This window comes from Pongo pygmaeus, chromosome 8 (genome assembly GCF_028885625.2).
Source record: "Pongo pygmaeus isolate AG05252 chromosome 8, NHGRI_mPonPyg2-v2.0_pri, whole genome shotgun sequence".
NCBI classification, from domain to species: Eukaryota; Metazoa; Chordata; class Mammalia; order Primates; family Hominidae; genus Pongo; species Pongo pygmaeus.
Genome location: NC_072381.2, coordinates 46,877,366 through 46,895,525, shown reverse-complemented (window position 1 = coordinate 46,895,525; position 18,160 = coordinate 46,877,366). Strand labels below are relative to the sequence as shown.

The 18,160-nt window shown below is 38.8% G+C and overlaps 1 protein-coding gene across 1 annotated transcript in view; it reads left to right on the top strand.

Annotated features, from left to right (window-relative positions):
- Positions 1 to 14,447, top strand: part of LOC129006320 (zinc finger protein 37A) — a 32,458-nt gene extending 18,011 nt beyond the window's left edge. The window contains 12 exon segments of the mRNA XM_054435870.2: positions 4,173 to 4,299; positions 4,603 to 4,698; positions 6,735 to 6,809; positions 6,812 to 7,270; positions 7,273 to 7,378; positions 7,380 to 7,483; positions 7,486 to 7,536; positions 7,539 to 7,611; positions 7,613 to 7,777; positions 7,779 to 7,864; positions 7,867 to 8,070; positions 8,073 to 14,447. Of these exon segments, the coding sequence (XP_054291845.1) occupies positions 4,173 to 4,299; positions 4,603 to 4,698; positions 6,735 to 6,809; positions 6,812 to 7,270; positions 7,273 to 7,378; positions 7,380 to 7,483; positions 7,486 to 7,536; positions 7,539 to 7,611; positions 7,613 to 7,777; positions 7,779 to 7,864; positions 7,867 to 8,070; positions 8,073 to 8,164 (1,638 nt within the window). The 3' untranslated portion in view covers positions 8,165 to 14,447.
- Positions 14,448 to 18,160: the final 3,713 nt, after the last annotated feature.

Below are 18,160 nucleotides of genomic sequence, written 5' to 3'. Positions count from 1 at the left end.
ACCAAACATGGCATGTTCTCACTCATAAGTAGGAGTTGGACAATGAGAACACATGGACACAGGGAGGGGAACATCTCACACCAGGGCCTGTCGGAGGGTGGTGGGGTAGGGGAGAGATAACATTAGGAGAAATACCTTATGTAGATGATGGGTTGATGGGTGCAGCAAACCACCATGGCACATGTATACCTATGTAACAAACCTGCATGTTCTGCAACTGTACCCCAGAACTTAAAATATAATAAAAAAAATTGTTGACTATAGTCACCCTGTTGTACTATCAAATACTCGATCTTATTCATTCTAATTACATTTTTTATGCATTATTTGAAGAAATGTATCCACTCTGCCAATCTCTGCCATTTTTCTTATTTATTTAATCCTAATTTCTCTTTTAACACCAAATCCAGATGAAAACTTGGCTTATAATCTTTTAACAGTTCCCTTGTTTGTCATGAATCACATTTCAACCCAAAGCATTCCCTTTAGCATTCCTTGCAGAGTAGATCTAGTAAAAACATACTCCCTTAGTTTGTGTTCATCTGGGAATGTCCTCATTATTGACAGGCATGTTTGCCACGCATAGAATTCTCAGCTGACAGCTTTTTCTTTCAGCACTTTGAATATATCAGTCCAGTGCCTTCTAACCTCCAAGTTTTCTGCTGATGATCTTTTTGAGGTTCTTTTGCATATGACAAATTGCTTCTCCTTTGCATTTGATTCTCTGTCATTTTTTTTTTTTCTGACTGTTTGCTTATAACATGTCTTGGTGGATGTATTTGAGTTTATTTTGAGTTTATTGTGCTTCCTGGATGTGTAGATTTGTGTCTTTCACCAAATTTATGAAGTTTAATTTTGGCTTTTCTGCAAATACTCTATTTACTTGTCTCTCTTCTATTCTTCTACATTTCCCATAATGTTTTTGCTGGTCAGCTTGATGGTGTCCCATAGGTCTTTTGGGTTCCATTTATTTTTTTTAATTCTTTTTTGCTCTGATTCTCAAACTTGATAATTTCAATAGTCTTATATTTAAATTCACAGATTCTTTTTGGCATTCCCAAATCTGCTGTTGAACTCCTCTGGTGAATTCATTATTTCAATTATGGTACTTTTTAGTTTTAGAATGTCTATATGGTGCTTTTTTACAGTTTCAATCTCTTTATTGATATTTGGTTTGTAAGTTGTTTCATGGTTCTCTCTGGTGCTCGTATGTTTTCTTTTAGCTTTTGACCATATTTAAGACAGTTGATTTAAAGTCTTTTTTTAAGAAGTGTTATGTTTGGTTTGCCTCTGGGATATATCTGTCAATTTCTATTTTTCCTTTGATTGGAGAACACTTCCAGTTTCTTTGTATGCTTTGTGATTTTCTTGTTCCTGTTGAAACTGGGTATTTTAATATTATAATTTGGTAACTTTAGAAATCACTTTCTCATTCTTCTCTAGACTTTGCTGTTCTTAATTACTGAAGTCTTCAGTATCCATTTGTTTTTATGAATTTTTCAAACTTTTTTTGCAGTCTTATGTGTGGTCTCTCTCTTTAGCTTGTGTTCAGGTAGTGTTTTAACAGGCATTTTTCCTGGAAGGCCAGGTTTCAAACAACCACCACCAAACAAAAAAGAAAAAGAAAAAGAAAAAACAAAAAACTAAAAAAAAACTACAACAAAACCCCTTTCTTATTATTTGCAAATTGGCTCTGTCCTGGGGCACTTTTTAAACACTTAGCCTGGTCCATTTAGAACTTCATCTTAGTCTTCACTGCTTGCTTGAACTGAGCATAGAGATTAGCCAGAAGTAAAACCTTAGGGTCTTTTCAGGTCTTTGCCAAGCTTCTCCTGTCCTGAGTATGTGCTTGGCATTCTGAATTCCCTAACCCATTTATGGCTAGTGTGCCATTATTGGAACGCTAAGCATGCAGGAGTTATTTATATCCTACTGCTTAAGGTCATTTGAAGGTCTGATTGCAAAAATTAAAAAAATTGTAACCTCAGGCATAAATGGGCTATAACGTACACAGTGCTCTTGATTGCCCTCATTTTCCCCCGAAAAAAGTCTCTCTTTAGCTTTTTTTTCTTCTGGAATTCATTATAGAATGGAATTTATCTCCTAGATTTACAAACTATTCTTTTATTATCTCTTCTTCCAGTTTTTATTTTGTGATAATTTGTGCAATTTTATACATTTAGATTTGTACAATTCTGCATTTTACATCCATTTTGTTTTCTTTCTTTCTTTCTTTTTTTTTTTTTTTTTGACAGAGTTTCACTCTTTTTGCCCAGGCTGGAGTACAGTGGTGTGATCTTGGCTCACTGCAACATCTGCCTCCTGGATTTTCAAGTGATTCTCCTGTCTCAGCCTCCTGAGTAGCTGGGATTACAGGCACCTGCCACCACGCCTGGCTAATTTTTGTATTTTTAGTAAAGAAGGGGTTTCACCATGTTGACCAGGCTGGTCTTGAACTCCTGACCTCGTGATCCTCCCGCCTTGGCCTACCAAAGTACTGGGATTACAGGTGTGAGCCACCACACCTGGCCTATTTTGTTTTGTAGTAGTGTTCACAGAGTATTTGTTTTGTTTTCACAGTTAGGCAAATATTAACATTTAATTTTGGAATGCTGTTTTTTTTTCTCTGACATATATATTTTTTTGAGATGGAGTCTCATCCTGTTACCCAGGCTGGAGTTCAGTGGTACGACCTTGGCTCACTGCAACCTCCACCTCCCGGATTCAAGAGATTCTCCTGCCTCAGCCTCCTGAGTAGATGGGATTACAGGCATCCACTGCCACACATGGCTATTTTTTGTATCTTTAGTAGAGACGGGGTTTCACCATGTTGGCCAGGCTGGTCTTGAACTCCAGACCTTAGGTCTCTCCCAAGCTTCAGAATCATCTCTGTAACCTTCCACTGGACACGCTCACTTGCATGACATGAAGACATTCCAAGAGCTGCATGGCCTGCATGTGTCTTATTGTCACTCTGCACCCTCACCTCCCGCAACACCCAACCTCCTGGTTCTAATTTCCAGACCTTCTAAGGCCCCTATACAGGCCCTCTGGAAGTAGCCCTTCCTCTCTTCCTTTGCTTAGCGAATTTCCGCTTCCACATCTCCACTGCTGCCCCTTAATATAGACAACCTACCTCTAATGCTGCTCTCCAGCAGTCTCCACTCTACTTTGGTGGCATTGCTTCCTGAGTGAAAACTGAATTATGTTACAGGGATTCAGTTGTGTATTTTCAGTTCACCATCTTCTGCTATTTGCATCAATGACTTGGAGTTGGGGGAGCAGGGAGCCTATGGCCTAAAGGAAGTGTGCAAGATAATTGTATTGATGTCATATACTGCCAGTCCTTTAGGGCATGGGAGGAAACTATCAGCATGCCTATTTATATTTTTATCTAAAAAATAAGAACAAAATTAAGCTTTCCTTATATGTGGATTGTATTTTCTTTATAAATAAATATAAACAAAACTAGTAGTTGCTAAACATTTTTATGGATTAGATGAGTGATAAATATCTGGAGAACACTAACAGGATTAAAGCCAAAAGTATTTCCTAGTCTCCCTCATCTCCTGTGCCTCTGCAACCTTTATCTCATCACAGGTAAGACATGCTCTTATCCTGTTAAGCAATTCCATTGACTTGCCACATATTTTTTCAGGTTTTTAACCTTTTCTTAAGTTTTTGTTATATGTTTGCAAAGGAACTAAAGTTTTATCATCTCAGTGAAGTCTAATATGTTGACACACTCTCACATGAATTTGCACAGAACACTTTTATGATCCATCTGTGTTGCACATATCTGTGGTGTGAGTCCTTTAAGTCCTGTGGTAGATATGTCTCTGTATGTATGTTTCCTTATGAGAAGATAATGTTCGTCTCTTGTAAGGAAGACTCTTGTATTCAAATTGGAATACTCAGAAACTAAGAAAGCTCTAGGCACATGTGGGTACTAAATACTTTTGCATTAAGTAATTAATGCATCAACAGGATATTTCTGCTATGATTTTTTACCGACAGTGTGTAACATAAAACAACATATATCATGGAGGCCCTTTATAACATTTTCTATTTAATTTTCAACAACAAAAATGGTAAGAATTAGTCCCTAAACATCTTTTCTCACATCAGCTGATTCTTATCGTGTCAGACTGAGCAGAACTGTGATTTTCCAGGGATCAGTGTCATTTAGGGATGTGACTATGGGCTTCACTCAAGAGGAGTGGCAGCATCTGGACCCTGCTCAGAGGACCCTGTACAGGAATGTGATGCTGGAGAACTACAGCCACCTTGTCTCAGTAGGTAGGTAGGAATTGTTTCCCATGTAGAAGGCCAGAATGCATGTCCTTTCTTATCAATAGAAACTTGTGGAAATTTTGTAAAATATAATATTTAGGTTTGAAATTTAGAGGTCAAGGACAATGTATCCCTTTTGGATACCAGAAAGAATATTTTCCTCTGCCCCATGACAGGATTAAATGAGGTGTGTGTGTGTGTGTGTGTGTGTGTGTGTGTGTGTGTGTGTATACTGTTTGGGGTATACTGTCTTCCTCCTTCAGGGAAACCCACCCAGTTTGTCAGAAGTAATATAATTCTCATTCACAGGATATTGCATTCCTAAACCAGAAGTGATCCTCAAGTTGGAGAAAGGCGAGGAGCCATGGATATTAGAGGAAAAATTTCGAAGCCAGAGTCATCTGGGTGAGTTAGTGCTGGATGGAATTTAAAGGTAGGCAGATCACAAAGGGTAAGTTTAGATAAATAAGACCATTGCAATGTTCTTCAGGAATCATATTTTAGAATGACCCAAATATCCAGTGGCTCTGAATCACCCAGCATCTCCCAGTATCACTTCCATACACACATCTTGTTTTTTTTTTAAAATTGTGGTATAAATTATATAGTTAAGTCAAAGCTAAATAAAATTATATATATATATGAGAGACTCATGTATCCATCATTGAGATGAATATATAGAGTGTTTTTCAGCACCCCTGGAAAGCTCCCTGGTGTAGTCTTCCCATTAAAGAGCATCCCTCCTTCTATAAAATATTAAATATATTTTTCTATACATGCTTTTTTGAGTTGCTCATTCGTTAGCATTCTACCGTATTCACATTTTTTTACAGAATTATTTTAAAATAGCCTGGGCCCAGTGGTGCATGCCTGTAATCCCAGCAATTTGGGAGGCTGAGGTGGGAGGATCACTTGAGCCCAGGAATTTGAGACCAGCTTGGGCAACACAGGGAGACCCTATCTCTATGAAAACTTAAAAAATTAGCCAGTCATGGTGGCACACACCTGCGGTCCCATGCCTGGCTAATTTTTGTGATCTCAGCTGCTGGGGAGCTGAGCTGAGAGTCTTGCTTTAGCCTAGGAAGAGGCTGCAGTGAGCTGTGTTTGTGCCATTGCACTGCAGCCTGGGTGACAGAGCAAGATTCTGTCTCTAAAATATAAAAAGCAATTAAAATTAAAATTAAACATTCAAACACTAATGATTTCAGCATGAAGCCTGAAAAAATTTGTGTTTGAAAAAGCTCTCTGGGTAATTCTGATAAACATTATTTATCAGGTACCATTGATGTAAATATCTACGTAGGGCACTGAGAGAAAATCATAGGTAGAGTAATGGCTGCCAGGAACATAGTTGGTGATCGAAAACAGAATTGCATGAAATATTTTAAAATTCAGTGTTTAACAAAGAATATTATAGCAATCCAGCTGATGTTTGTGCTTAAATGAATTATACAAACGGTTCTTTCACATTTTTTAGTAAATGAACCTGGAAGTGGTGGGAAAATTTGGGAAGGCAACTTTTTAAAAACATTGTTAGACTGTAAGCTGACAATGAAAAAACAATCAGTATAAAATTATGATGGGAATGAGCAATTTATGAGGGACAAACAGATGAACTTACCTAGAGTGAAATATATTCATTCTAGACTTGTAAAAGAATGGCTTGGTTCTAATCTGAATCTAAACATAAAGATATGTCTACTTCAGTGATACCTTGTTAAAAAAAAAAGTGTTTGTTCTTGGAACATTGGTCTCAGTATAATATAGTACAGTTGATGGAATAAAAGGCAAATCCCATAGCCGGAATAGAACCATAAGCCTGATCCTGTGGCAACGATGACTTGTTCACTCATTGATTTCACTCTTATTGTTGCATACTTTTATTCCTAGTGAATCAGAGCTAGAAAAACAATTAAGCCAGATGCAGTGGCTCATGTCTGTAATCCTAGCCCTTTCGAAGGCCAATGTGGTTGAACTGCTTGAGGCCAGGAGTTTGAGACCAGCCTGGCTAACATGGCAAAATCCTGTCTCTACTAAAAACATAAAAACTAGCTGAGCATGGTGGTGCATGCCTGTAGTCCCAGCTACTTGGGAGGTTGAGGCATGAGAATTGCTTGAATCCAGGAAGCAGAGGTTGCAGTGAGCTGAGATCACGTCACTACACGCCAGCCTGGGTGACAGAGGAAGACTGTCTCAAAAACAACAACACACAGAATTGGAGCCTGGATTATAGGACTATCTATGAATTAGAACTTTTAGAAATTTGATTTGTTGCTGCTGTGTTGAGTTGAAAAGAGTTATAAGACTAGAAGTGTGCACGTTATTGTCATAATGTAGGTGTGAGGAGATAATGGCCTAAACTGAGCCTTCAAACATAATGCTAACTTTATTTCTCTTACATATCCTTGTCAACTAATCTTTCTTGTCACTCTATATTTCAGAATTAATTAATACCAGTAGAAACTATTCAAGAATGAAGTTCAATGAGTTTAACAAAGGTGGAAAATATTTCTGTGATGAAAGCATGAAATAATTCATTTTGAAGAGGAACCTTCTGAATATAATAAAAATGGGAATGGCTTCTGGCTGAATGAAGACCTCGTTTGGCATCAGAAGATTACAGATTGGGAGCAACCTTTTGAATACAATGAATGTGGGAAAGCTTTCCCTGAGAATTCACTCTTCCTTGTACATAGGAGAGCTTACACAGGACAGAAAACATGCAAATATACTGAACATGGGAAAACCTGTGATATGTCGTTTTTTATTAGTCATCAGCAAACACATCCAAGAGAGAACCACTATGAATGTAATGAATGTGGAGAAAGTATCTTTGAGGAATCCATTCTCCTTGAACATCAGAGTGTTTACCCATTCAGCCAGAAGTTAAATCCCACTCCAATTCAGAGAACCCACTCAATTAACCATATTATTGAATATAATGAATGTGGAACCTTTTTCAGTGAAAAATTAGTCCTTATTTACAACAGACAGCACATCCAGGGGAAAAACCTTATGAATGTCATGAATGTGGAAAAACCTTCACCCAGAAGTCAGGCCACACAAGACATCAGAGAACACACACAGGGAAAACCCTATGAATGTCACGGATGTGGGAAGACCTATAAGAATTCAGACCTCATTAGAAATCAAAGAATTCACACAGTGGAGAGACCTTACAGATGTCATGAATGGAGAAATCCTTCAGTGAAAAGTCATCCCTTACTCAACATCAGAGAACACACATGGGGAGAAACCATAGGTATGTCATGAATGTGGGAAAACCTCGTTTAAGTCAGTTCTTACTGTGCATCAGAAAACACACAGGGGAGAAGCCCTATGAATGCTATGCATGTGGGAACGCCTTTCTCGGAAAGTCAGACCTCATTAAACATCAAAGAATTCACAGAGGAGAAAAACCTTATGAATGTAATGAATGTGGGAAGTCATTCTCTGAGAAGTCAACCCTTAATAAACATCTAAGAACACACAGATGGGAAATCTTATGAATGTATTCAATGTGGAAAATTCTTCTGCTGCTACTACAGTTTCACAGAACATCTGAGAAGACACACGGGGAGAAACCTTTTGGATGTAATGAATGTGGGAAAACCTTCCGTCAGAAGTCGGCCCTAATTGTTCACCAGAGAACTCATAGAAGACAGAAACCCTATGGATGTAATGAATGTGGAAAATCATTCTGTGTGAAGTGAAAACTCATTGCACATCATAGAACATACACAGGGGAGAAACCCTGTGAATGTAATGTTTGTGGAAAATTATTATTAAGTCAAAACTAACTGTACATCAGAGAACACACTTGAGGTGAAACCCTATAAATGTAGTAAGTGAGGGAAATTACTCTGGGTGAAGTCAGAACTTTGTAGAACAGAGAACATAAAGGGTGAGAGAAATCTGTTAATATAATGATAATGAGAACACCTTTGCCCTGAAGTCAGTTCTCACAGTATAGAAGAGAACTTAAAGAGGGAAAAAAACAATATGAAGATATGGAATGCAGGAAAACATTATTCTGGAATTTGGGCCATAGATTATGTTTAAAAACTAAAAGTGGAAAATACTTATTGGTGAATGAATATAGGAAACATTTTGCTCAATGCCACACCTCAGTAAACATCAGAGAGTTCACACAGGGTGAAACCTGGCTCAGCATCCCTAGGTTGAGAAGGGATGCATTTTTCTGCTACTACTACAGTTTCACAGAATATCTGAGAAGACACACAGGCGAGAAACTTTTTGGGTGTAATGAATGTGGGAAAACCTTTCATCAGAAGTCAGCCCTAATTGTTCACCACAGAACTCATATAAGACAGAAACCCTATGGATGTAATGAATGTGGAAAATCATTCTGTGTGAAGTCAAGAGGCCACAGAAAATGCACAAACTATAGGAAAGCATTTACTATGAGGTTATATTTTGTAGAGCATATGTAATAAGAAGTACTTTCTCAGTGAACATCAGATAGTAGAGAAAGTATTTTTAACTGTATCCAATGTGTGGACGTTTTAGGTTAAAATCTAAATTTAATATAGACCAGAGGTGTTGAATTACAGGATATCTAGCAATTTAAGAAAACGTAGAGAAAAGGTTTTTTTTTTTTTTTTTTGAGATGGAGTCTCGCTCTGCCACCCAGGCTGGAGTGCAGTGGCATGATCTCGGCCCACTGCAAGCTCCGCCTCCTGGGTTCATGCCATTCTCCTGCCTCAGCCTCCTGAGTAGCTGGGACTACAGGCACCTGCCACCACACCTGGCTAATTTTTTGTATTTTTAGTGGAGACAGGGTTTCACCGTGGTCTCGATCTCCTGACCTCGTGATCTGCCTGCCTCGGCCTCCTAAAGTGCTGGGATTACAGGTGTGAGCCACCCTGCAAAAAAAAGGTTTTTATTGAGAAATAGCATTTTACTTTGCTAATATCCAGTTCAGTTAATTGTCAAGACTGCTGTTTTCTGAGACTTGAAAAGATGCCACTCTGGAGTCAATGACTATAACTAGTTCAAAGGTTTATTGCTTAGCCATATGTAAAATAAGCGAAGACTTTTTAGCAAAGGGAACCATAAGCGAGAGTGCTCTTGTATGTCCAGGAATAAAGAGACCCTTAATCTGGGGCCATAGGACAGGAGCCCACCAGCAGGATTTTTGAATAATCCTGGGGCAGACTAATTTCGGGCGACCCATCTCAGAACGGTGGATCAAAGGGGCAAGTCAGCTTGCCTTGTATGCAGCTTATGAGGATTAGAAGAGAGTGCGTCCAGATTTCTGCTCTAGCAGACGTCCAACACATAAGCCAGGACATTCTGTTGTGAGTGACTTATTGTACCCAACTCTATTTCTCTCCAAACTGAAACACGTTTTTCATAGGTGATATAACTTTTTAAAATGTATATAGAGATACAACTTAAATATGGGGCTTTGAAAAAGCACAAATAGGCTGGGCATGGTGGCTTGCGCCTGTAATCCCAGTACTTTGGGAGGCTGAGGTGGGCAAGACCTGAGGTCAGGAGTTCCAGACCAGCCTGGCCAACATGATGAAACCCTGTCTCTACTAAAAATACAAAAATTAGCCAGGCATGATGGTGCACACCTGTAGTCCCGGCTACTAGAGAGGCTGAGGTGGGAGGATCACTTGAACTTGGGAGGTGGAGGTTTCAGTGAGCTGAGATCATGCCACTGCACTCCAGCCTGAGTGACAGACACTTTAAAAAAAAAAATAGATTTTGCTATTGGGTAAGGTATAGTAGTCAGCAGCAGAATACACTGATTGAGGACAACTATAAAATTACAAAAAATATTTAAATGCAAGTTATTGCTATAGAAGCAAATAGAACTAAAGGGGCAAAATTCTAGAGAGTGGTAAATCCCAGAAAGCACATGCACAGAATGCAGCTCTTTGCTCTGGGGACCCTTTCCAATTCTGGCTATAGGAAAGAACCGGAATACTGAACTTGGTTCAGGCAGAGGGCCATACCCTGGGGGTCAGGGGAAGCCATGGGGGGACCAGAAACCAGGAGAACAATCAAGATTGCAATGAAAAAAAAATGGATACATTAGGGGCTTCAAACACATATAATTTCTAAAGAAATTTCTAGATGTCTCATGCTTCATAGGGCAGGAGGCTGAAAAGCTAATTTGAGAAGAAAACAAGTAGGATTTTTGTTTTGTTTTGCATTTTGCAATATGCAGTAGAAATGATTAGAACTTAGGAAGTGCCAGCAGGTTGGTCCTTTCGTGAACATGCCATCAGTAAAAGCCCTGGAAACAAGGTCATACCAGAGGTTCATTGTGCCTTGTCACAACTGCAAACAGTACCTGAGTGGAATATTCAAAAACGTGCTTAGAAAGAAAACTCTAGGACAGATGGCTTCACTGAAATTATTCCAAATATTTAATAAATAAAGCATACCAGGCTTTTATAAACTCTTCTAGAAGAAAAAAGTTGGAACTTTTCAATTCAGTTTTTGAGGCCAGTGCAACCTTGATACCAAAACCAAAAAAACAAACAAACAAAAAACATAAAGCTATAGACCAAAGTCTCATAGATTTAGATGCAAAATCCTAAAATTGAAAAAAAAGTCTAGTCATATCCATAAACTGTATCATCACCAAGAGATGTTTATTAGGGCAATCAAAAGATGATTTATTATTTTTAAAAAATCAATGTGGCCTTCCATTCCTCTTTCTTTTGATTCCCCTCTTTGACTCTTTATGTGTCTCTTTTGCCTTCCCTCCCCAGAGTGGAGGAGTTAGACCTGCATCGTGGGATGTGAGGAGTTGTGGCTATGTGTCTGCTGGCACCAAGAGGGCTGAGGGTGAGGTGTGGAAGGGACAGGGGGAGGAGATGGGTAGCATTGTTGAGAGATTGGTACCACTGAGCAAATAAATATGTTGAGAATGATGACGGCAACTTTTCTCCCTGTTAGAGAAGGTTTTTATAAAAATAAGAATGAGGAGAGCTAGAAAACCTGGAGTGTGGGATTAGAATAGAACTCATATCTTTTAAATATATAGGAACAATAGAGAAATTGTTGTGTGTGCCCATATACATATATTTTGTGATTCATTCTACTAAGAGAACACAAATGCAGTGACACCTCAGTAACAGTAAGCACACCAACTGCCAAGTTATTAGTTCCTAAATACTATCCACAAAAATGGGGACCAGGGATGATTCCTAGTCAGAGATTGGGAGAAAAAGAAGATGAGCCTGAATCATTTCATGTACCTAACAGTAAGAAAATACTCTGGCTGGGCTCAGTGGCTCATGCCTGTAATTCTAGCATGTTAGAAGGTCGAGGTGGGTGGGTTGCTTGAGCCCAGGAGTTTGAGACCAGCCCGGGCAACATGGCAAAACTGTCTCTACAAAAAATATGAAAATTAGCCAGGCATGATGGTGTGCACCTGTTGTCCAAGATACTCAGGAGGCAGCGAGGTGGGAGGATCACTTGAGCCTGGGATATTGAGACTGCATTGAGCTGTGGTCATGCCACTGCACTCCAGCCTGGAAGACAGAGTGAAACCCTGTCTCAGGAAAAAAGAAAAAAAAAAGATGTCACTCAGCAAGTTAATGGACAAACTGTGCAACATCCAGAAAACTTTAACGTTCTTCAAAGAAATAGAAAACACAATCCTAAAATTTATATGGAAACCACAAAAGACCTAGAATAGAGCTATCCTGAGCAAAAGGAATCAAACTGGAGGAATCATATTAACTGACTTCAAATTATTCTACAGAGCTACAGTAACCAAAACAGCATGATACTGGCATAAAAACAGACACGTAGGAACAGAATAGACAACCCAGAAACAAATTCATACATCTACAGTGAACTCACTTTTGACAAAGGTATGAGGAACATACATTAGGGTAAAGATAGTGTCTTTAATAAATGGTGCTGGCAAAACTGGATATCCATATGCAGAAGAATGAAACTAGACCCCTATCTCTTAGCATATACAAAAATCAAAATTAATTAAAAAGTTAAGTCTAAGACCTCAAACTATGAAACAGCTAAAAGAAAACATTGGAGAATCTCCAGGACATTGGAGTGGGCAAAGATTTCTTGTGTAATAGCTGACAAACAGGCAACCAAAGCAAAAGTGGACAAGTGGGATCACATCAAGTTAAAAACCTTCTGTATTGCAAGGGAAACAACAAAGTGAAGAGACAACCCATAGAATGGGAAAGAATATTTGCAAACTATCCATCTGTATTAGGCCATTCTTGAAGTACTATAAAGAAATACTTGAGACTGGGTAATTTATAAAGAAGAGGTTTAATTGGCTCACGGTTTTGCAGGCTGTACAGGAAGCATGGTGCTAACATCTGATCAGCTTGTAGGGAGGCGTCAGGAAGCTTCCAACCATGGTGGAAGGCAAAAGGGGAATAAGTATCTCACATGGCAGGAGCAAGGGCAAAGAGAGGGGGAGGGAGGTGCCACACACTTAACCAGATCTTGTGAGTACTCAGGTCTTGTGAGGGTTGCTTGAAGTCATGGATACCCCATTTACCCTGATGTGTTCATACACATTTCATGACTATCAGAATATCTCATGTACCCCCATGAACATATACACCTATTTGTACCCACAAAAATTTAAAAATAAAGTTAATTTCAATGTTTAAAGACTCATTATTAAAATAATAGCAGTTTCTATAAATTTAATATTTCAATAAAACTCCTAGTATTTATTCTTAATACTGGAAAAACTTTTCCAAAATGCATATGGCAGAAATATGGGCGTTGATGCGAGGACAGCATCAATTAATGAGGGATCCTCCCCCTTGACCAAAATACCTTCCACCAAGACCCACCTTTAATGCTGAGGATTACATCTCAAAATGAGATTTGGGCAGGGACAAATATCCAAACTATATCACTAGCTATATCAGGAGCTGTAACTATAACTATATCAGGAGCTATAACAATTCTATAGAAAAAAAATCTAATCTGAAAACTGGACAAAAATCTGAATAGACATTTCTCAAAAGAAGACATACAAATGGCAAACAGGCATATGAAAAGGTACTCAACATCATTGATCCATTAGAGAAATGCAAATCAAAACTACAATGAGATATCATCTCACCCCAGTTAAAATGTCTTCTGTCCAAAAGACAGGTAATAACAAATGCTGAAGAGGACGTGAAGAAAAGGGAACCCTCGTGCACTGTGGAAATATATATTAGTACAACCACTATGGAGAACAGTTTGTAGGTACCTCAAAAGCTAAAAATAGAGCTACCATACAATCCAGCAATTCCACTGGTAGGTATATACCCCAAAGAAAGGAAATCAGTATATTCAAGATAAATCTGCACCATGTTTACTGTAGCACTACTCGCAATAGCCAAGATTTGGAAGCAACCTAAGTGTCCATCGGCAGATGAATGGATAAATAAAATATGGTACATATATACAATGGAGTACTATTCAGCCATAAAAAAGAATGAGATCCTGTCATTTGCAACATTATAGATGGAACTAGAGATCATTAAGTGAAATAAGCCAGGCACAGCAAGACAGACATCACATGTTCTGACTTATTTGTTGGAGCTAAAGATGAAAACAACTGAATTTATAGAGATAGAGAGTAGAAGGGTGTTTACCAGAGGCTGGGAAAGGTAGTGGGGGGCATGATGAGGGGAAGTGGGGAATGTTAATGGGCACAAAAAAGTAGAATGACTAAGACCTAGTATTCGATAGCACAACAAGTTTACTACAGTCAATAATAATTGTACATTTTTAAGGTATAATTGAATTGTTTGTAACACAAAGGATAAATGCATGAGGTTATGGATACCCCATTTACCCTGATGTGATTATTAGACATTGCATGCCTGTATAAATATATCATGTACCCTATAGATGTGTACATCTAGTATGTACCCAAAAAAACTAAAAATAAAGTAAAAATTTCAATGATTAGGAAGACCATTGTTAATATCAGTTTTCTTTAACTGTTTCTGTAAATTTAATACAATTTCAATAAAGCTTCCAATATTTATTCTTAGTACTGGAAAAATTTTTCCAAAAATGTGTATGGCAGAAATAGGGCCAAAATAGGCAAGAAAACTATTTTTGAGATGTCAGTTTTCCTCAAATTGTTCTATTAATTAAACACCACCTGAATTAAAGTTTGATAGTGGATTATAAGTTTATGTGAATATTCAAAACAATTGTGAATATATGAGTCCAGAATCACAGCCATACACCATGAGGTGCTTGGGACATTTTCAGCAAATGTGCCAATGAAATCCAAGGGGAAAGACACATCTTCAAAAAGTGGTGTTAACTTTGACTCCCCAAAGCATATATAAAGCCTCAACTCATCATAGATCTAAATACAAGAGCTCAAGGTTAAAACTTGTAGAAGAAAAACTGAGAAAATTTGTGTAGGTTTGAGTTAGGTGATGATTTCTATATGGACAATAAAAATATGGAATATACACAAATTTAATGCACTTAATAAAAACGATGTACTCACTTTAAACTTTGATAAATTAGATTTTGTTAAATTCAAAAGCTTGTGTTCTTAAAGCACACAATTAAGGAAATGGAAAGGTGAGTTATGGACTGAAAAAAATACTTGTAAAACAGCTTTGGATAAGAATAGAAGAGAAATCCCAATAAGAAAATTGGTGAAAGATTGGTATGAAAAGTTCACTACAGAAAAAATATGAATGGCAAATAAGCCTGATTTGGGGGAGTGTATTCAATACCAATGCTAATTTTTGAAATGTCCTGTGTTTAATTTTTTGGGGTGTGTGATTTGCAACATGCCCCTGCTGCATGGAGGAAGAGGACATGGTAAAATGAACAGAAGTAATAATTGTAAACATAAAGTCTCAAGGGATCATAATTTTCCACAGAACAGAATAAAATCTGTAGTTGTCAATTTACAACACCACTCAGTAAAAGCACAATACAATAATTCCACTATTAATATGTGCCAAATTTCTGATCTTGAAACCAGCTCAATTTTCCTATGCAATTGATGTTTATGGGGGCCTTTTTTGAGGGAAATAAACATAGAAATTTACTGTCAAACCATTCTTGCATTGCTGTAAAGAAATACCTGAGACTGGGTAATATAAAGAAAAGAGGTTATAAAGGAAAGAGGTTTAATTGGCTCAGGTTCTGCAGGCTTTGCAGGAAGCATGGTGCTGGCATCTACTCGGCTTCTGGTGAAGCCTCAACTTTCAGTCATAGCAGAAGGCAAAGCAGGAGCAAGAGAGAGGGAGTTGGGGGAAGTGCCACATTCTTTTAGATGACCAGATCTTGGGAGAATTCAGTATCAGGAAGACAGCACTAAGCCGTATGAGGGTTCCATGCCCATGATCACCTCCCACCAGGACCTGCCTCCAGCACTGGGAATTGCAATTCAACATCAGATTTAAGCAGGCAAAAATATCCAATGTATAGGATTGACCTCCCAGTCTTAAAGGTTGAGAAATTTAACATTTGTCATCTGAGTTTCTTTCTCAATAAACTGATCATTAGGACTTCCACATAGTTTCATGGAATTGAAACTTTACAGATCACCACAACTGGACAAGGAGAGCTGTTGCCAGTTGACCCCTCTTCCTTCTCTCCCATTCCTGTTTTCCCACAGGTGGTTACAAAGAGATGCTAGACCTCTCATCTAACTACCTGCTGCCTGTTGATCATATTCCTTGCTCCCCTTAATTCCTGTCTATATGAACTCCTAACTTTAGTTGGGAGAGAGACGGATTTGACGGTTAGACTGACAGCATCCACAATAAATCTCTTCTTCCCTGGCAATACTCGTCTTAGTGACTGGCTTTCTGTGCGGTGAGCAACCACACCTAGGCCAAAGCCCTGGTGTTCAGCAACAATACATTTGTTCTACTTGATCCTCTGAGCTAATATCTTTGTCTTGTAAAAACTTGCCTCACAGCCTTTCAGATCAGGGGATGCTCAATGAGGAAGAAACCATTAAGAACTATGTTATCCAGTTTTGTCTAAGTCTGCTGTGATCGGGCAGTTCACTGTGCAGTGAAAAGCCTCCAGAGCAACATGCAGCAGCCCTGTCATCATCCTGTGATCACCCAGATGATGGTTCGCACACCTATGAAGCCAACTATAGCCATAACTGGAGCCCAGGCTGAAGCTTTTTGCTGATAACGAATGAGCTGGAAAGGTGGGGTTGGCCCATTTCTCTGTGCATTGTATCCAAGCAATGTAGTTTGGGCCCTAGAAAAGAGTTCTACCTGACAATGAGCCATTCTGCCAAATAGTCAACTGGGGATTTGAAAGCTTGGACTTGAAGGGACTTTCGGTATTCTCTAATAAAGATATATTCTATGTCCATATCTTTTTGTATTTTCAAGTGCAAAGAGTAACATTTTTGCTCAAATATTCCAATTTCCAAATAATTCATATAACGGTATTGGATTGACCCCCAAATAAATTTAAGCTGAGAAATTGGGCAAGGCTGATATGTTCATCTCCTCCCATGTTCATGGAATAGGGGATGTACCTAGTGAGATTTATAGTTGTGTGGGTCTTGCCATTGGCTTTTTTTGGACTAGTTTGAGACATTCAAGCCCTAGAATCCTTTAAAAATCAATAAGATCGATTGAGGACCCTCAGAATGTCTTCTCTTTTCATCTTTTCAATTATGCCAATCACTTTCTTCACTGATGACAAGCACTCAAATTGTATTTCTCTCTTTAATGCTAATATACAAATGTTAGAAATGAAAAATAGAAAACAAAGGGTGTATATAATGTGTGTGATACTTGGTTTTAAGTGAAACCAGTAATGTTCCAACTAAAGATGTGCTTTCCTAGTGTTACACAGCTCATTCAGGTGGTGCATTTCTCTAAGTCCACTGCTGGTATATGATGGGTGTTGGGAACAGGCCCCCCAAAATCCGGCCATAAACTGGCCCCAAAACTGGCTATAAACAAAATCTCTGCAGCACTGTGACATGTTTATGATGGCCATAATGCCCACACTGGAAGTTTGTGGGTTTACCAGAATGAGGGCAAGGAACACCTGGCCTGCCCAGGGTTGAAAACTGCTTAAAGGCAGTCTTAAGCCAAAAACAATAGCATGAGCGATCTGTGCCTTAAGGACATGTTCCTGCTGTAGTTAACTAGCCCAACCTGTTCCTTTAATTCAGCCCATCCCTTCGTTTCCCATAAGGGATACATTTAGTTAATTTAATATCTATAGAAACAATGCTAATGACTGGTTTGCTGTTAATAAATATGTGAGTAAATCTCTGTTCATGGCTCTCAGCTCTGAAGACTGAGAAACCCCTGATTTCCCACTTGACACCTCTATATTTCTGTGTGTGTGTCTTTAATTCCTCTAGTGCTGCTGGGTTAGGGTCTCCCCAACTGAGCTGGTCTTGGCAAGTGGTGTCCATCGTGGGGGCTCGAATCCAGGTCAAAGGGTTGCCAGAGCAATGGTTGGAGAAAGTGGAATTAAGCAATCCCTGTGGTGAGTAAGAAGGGGAGCGCAGAAGCATCAAGGTACCAATGGGACAAGTGTGGGGTCTGGTTCATTCCACCTTGGAAGTTTTTCACACTGATGATGATGAGGAAGGAGAGTATAACAAACTAACAGAAGAGGTTACAAAGCATGTTTATTTACCAGCTAAAGCTAAAGTGGCAAAGGAGGGAGAGGTTCATCCCTACCATTCTGCACCTCCTCATTATTATTTTAAAGAAAATGACCCTCCAGATCTTTCTTTTCTGGAGGACACTGGGTGAAAAGTAGTTGCCCCAGTGACTGTTTGAGCAGCGCCTCAAGTGACCGCTTTTAGTTCTATTCAGGGAGGAATTCAGCAAGCTAGACGAGAGGGTGATTTAGAGGC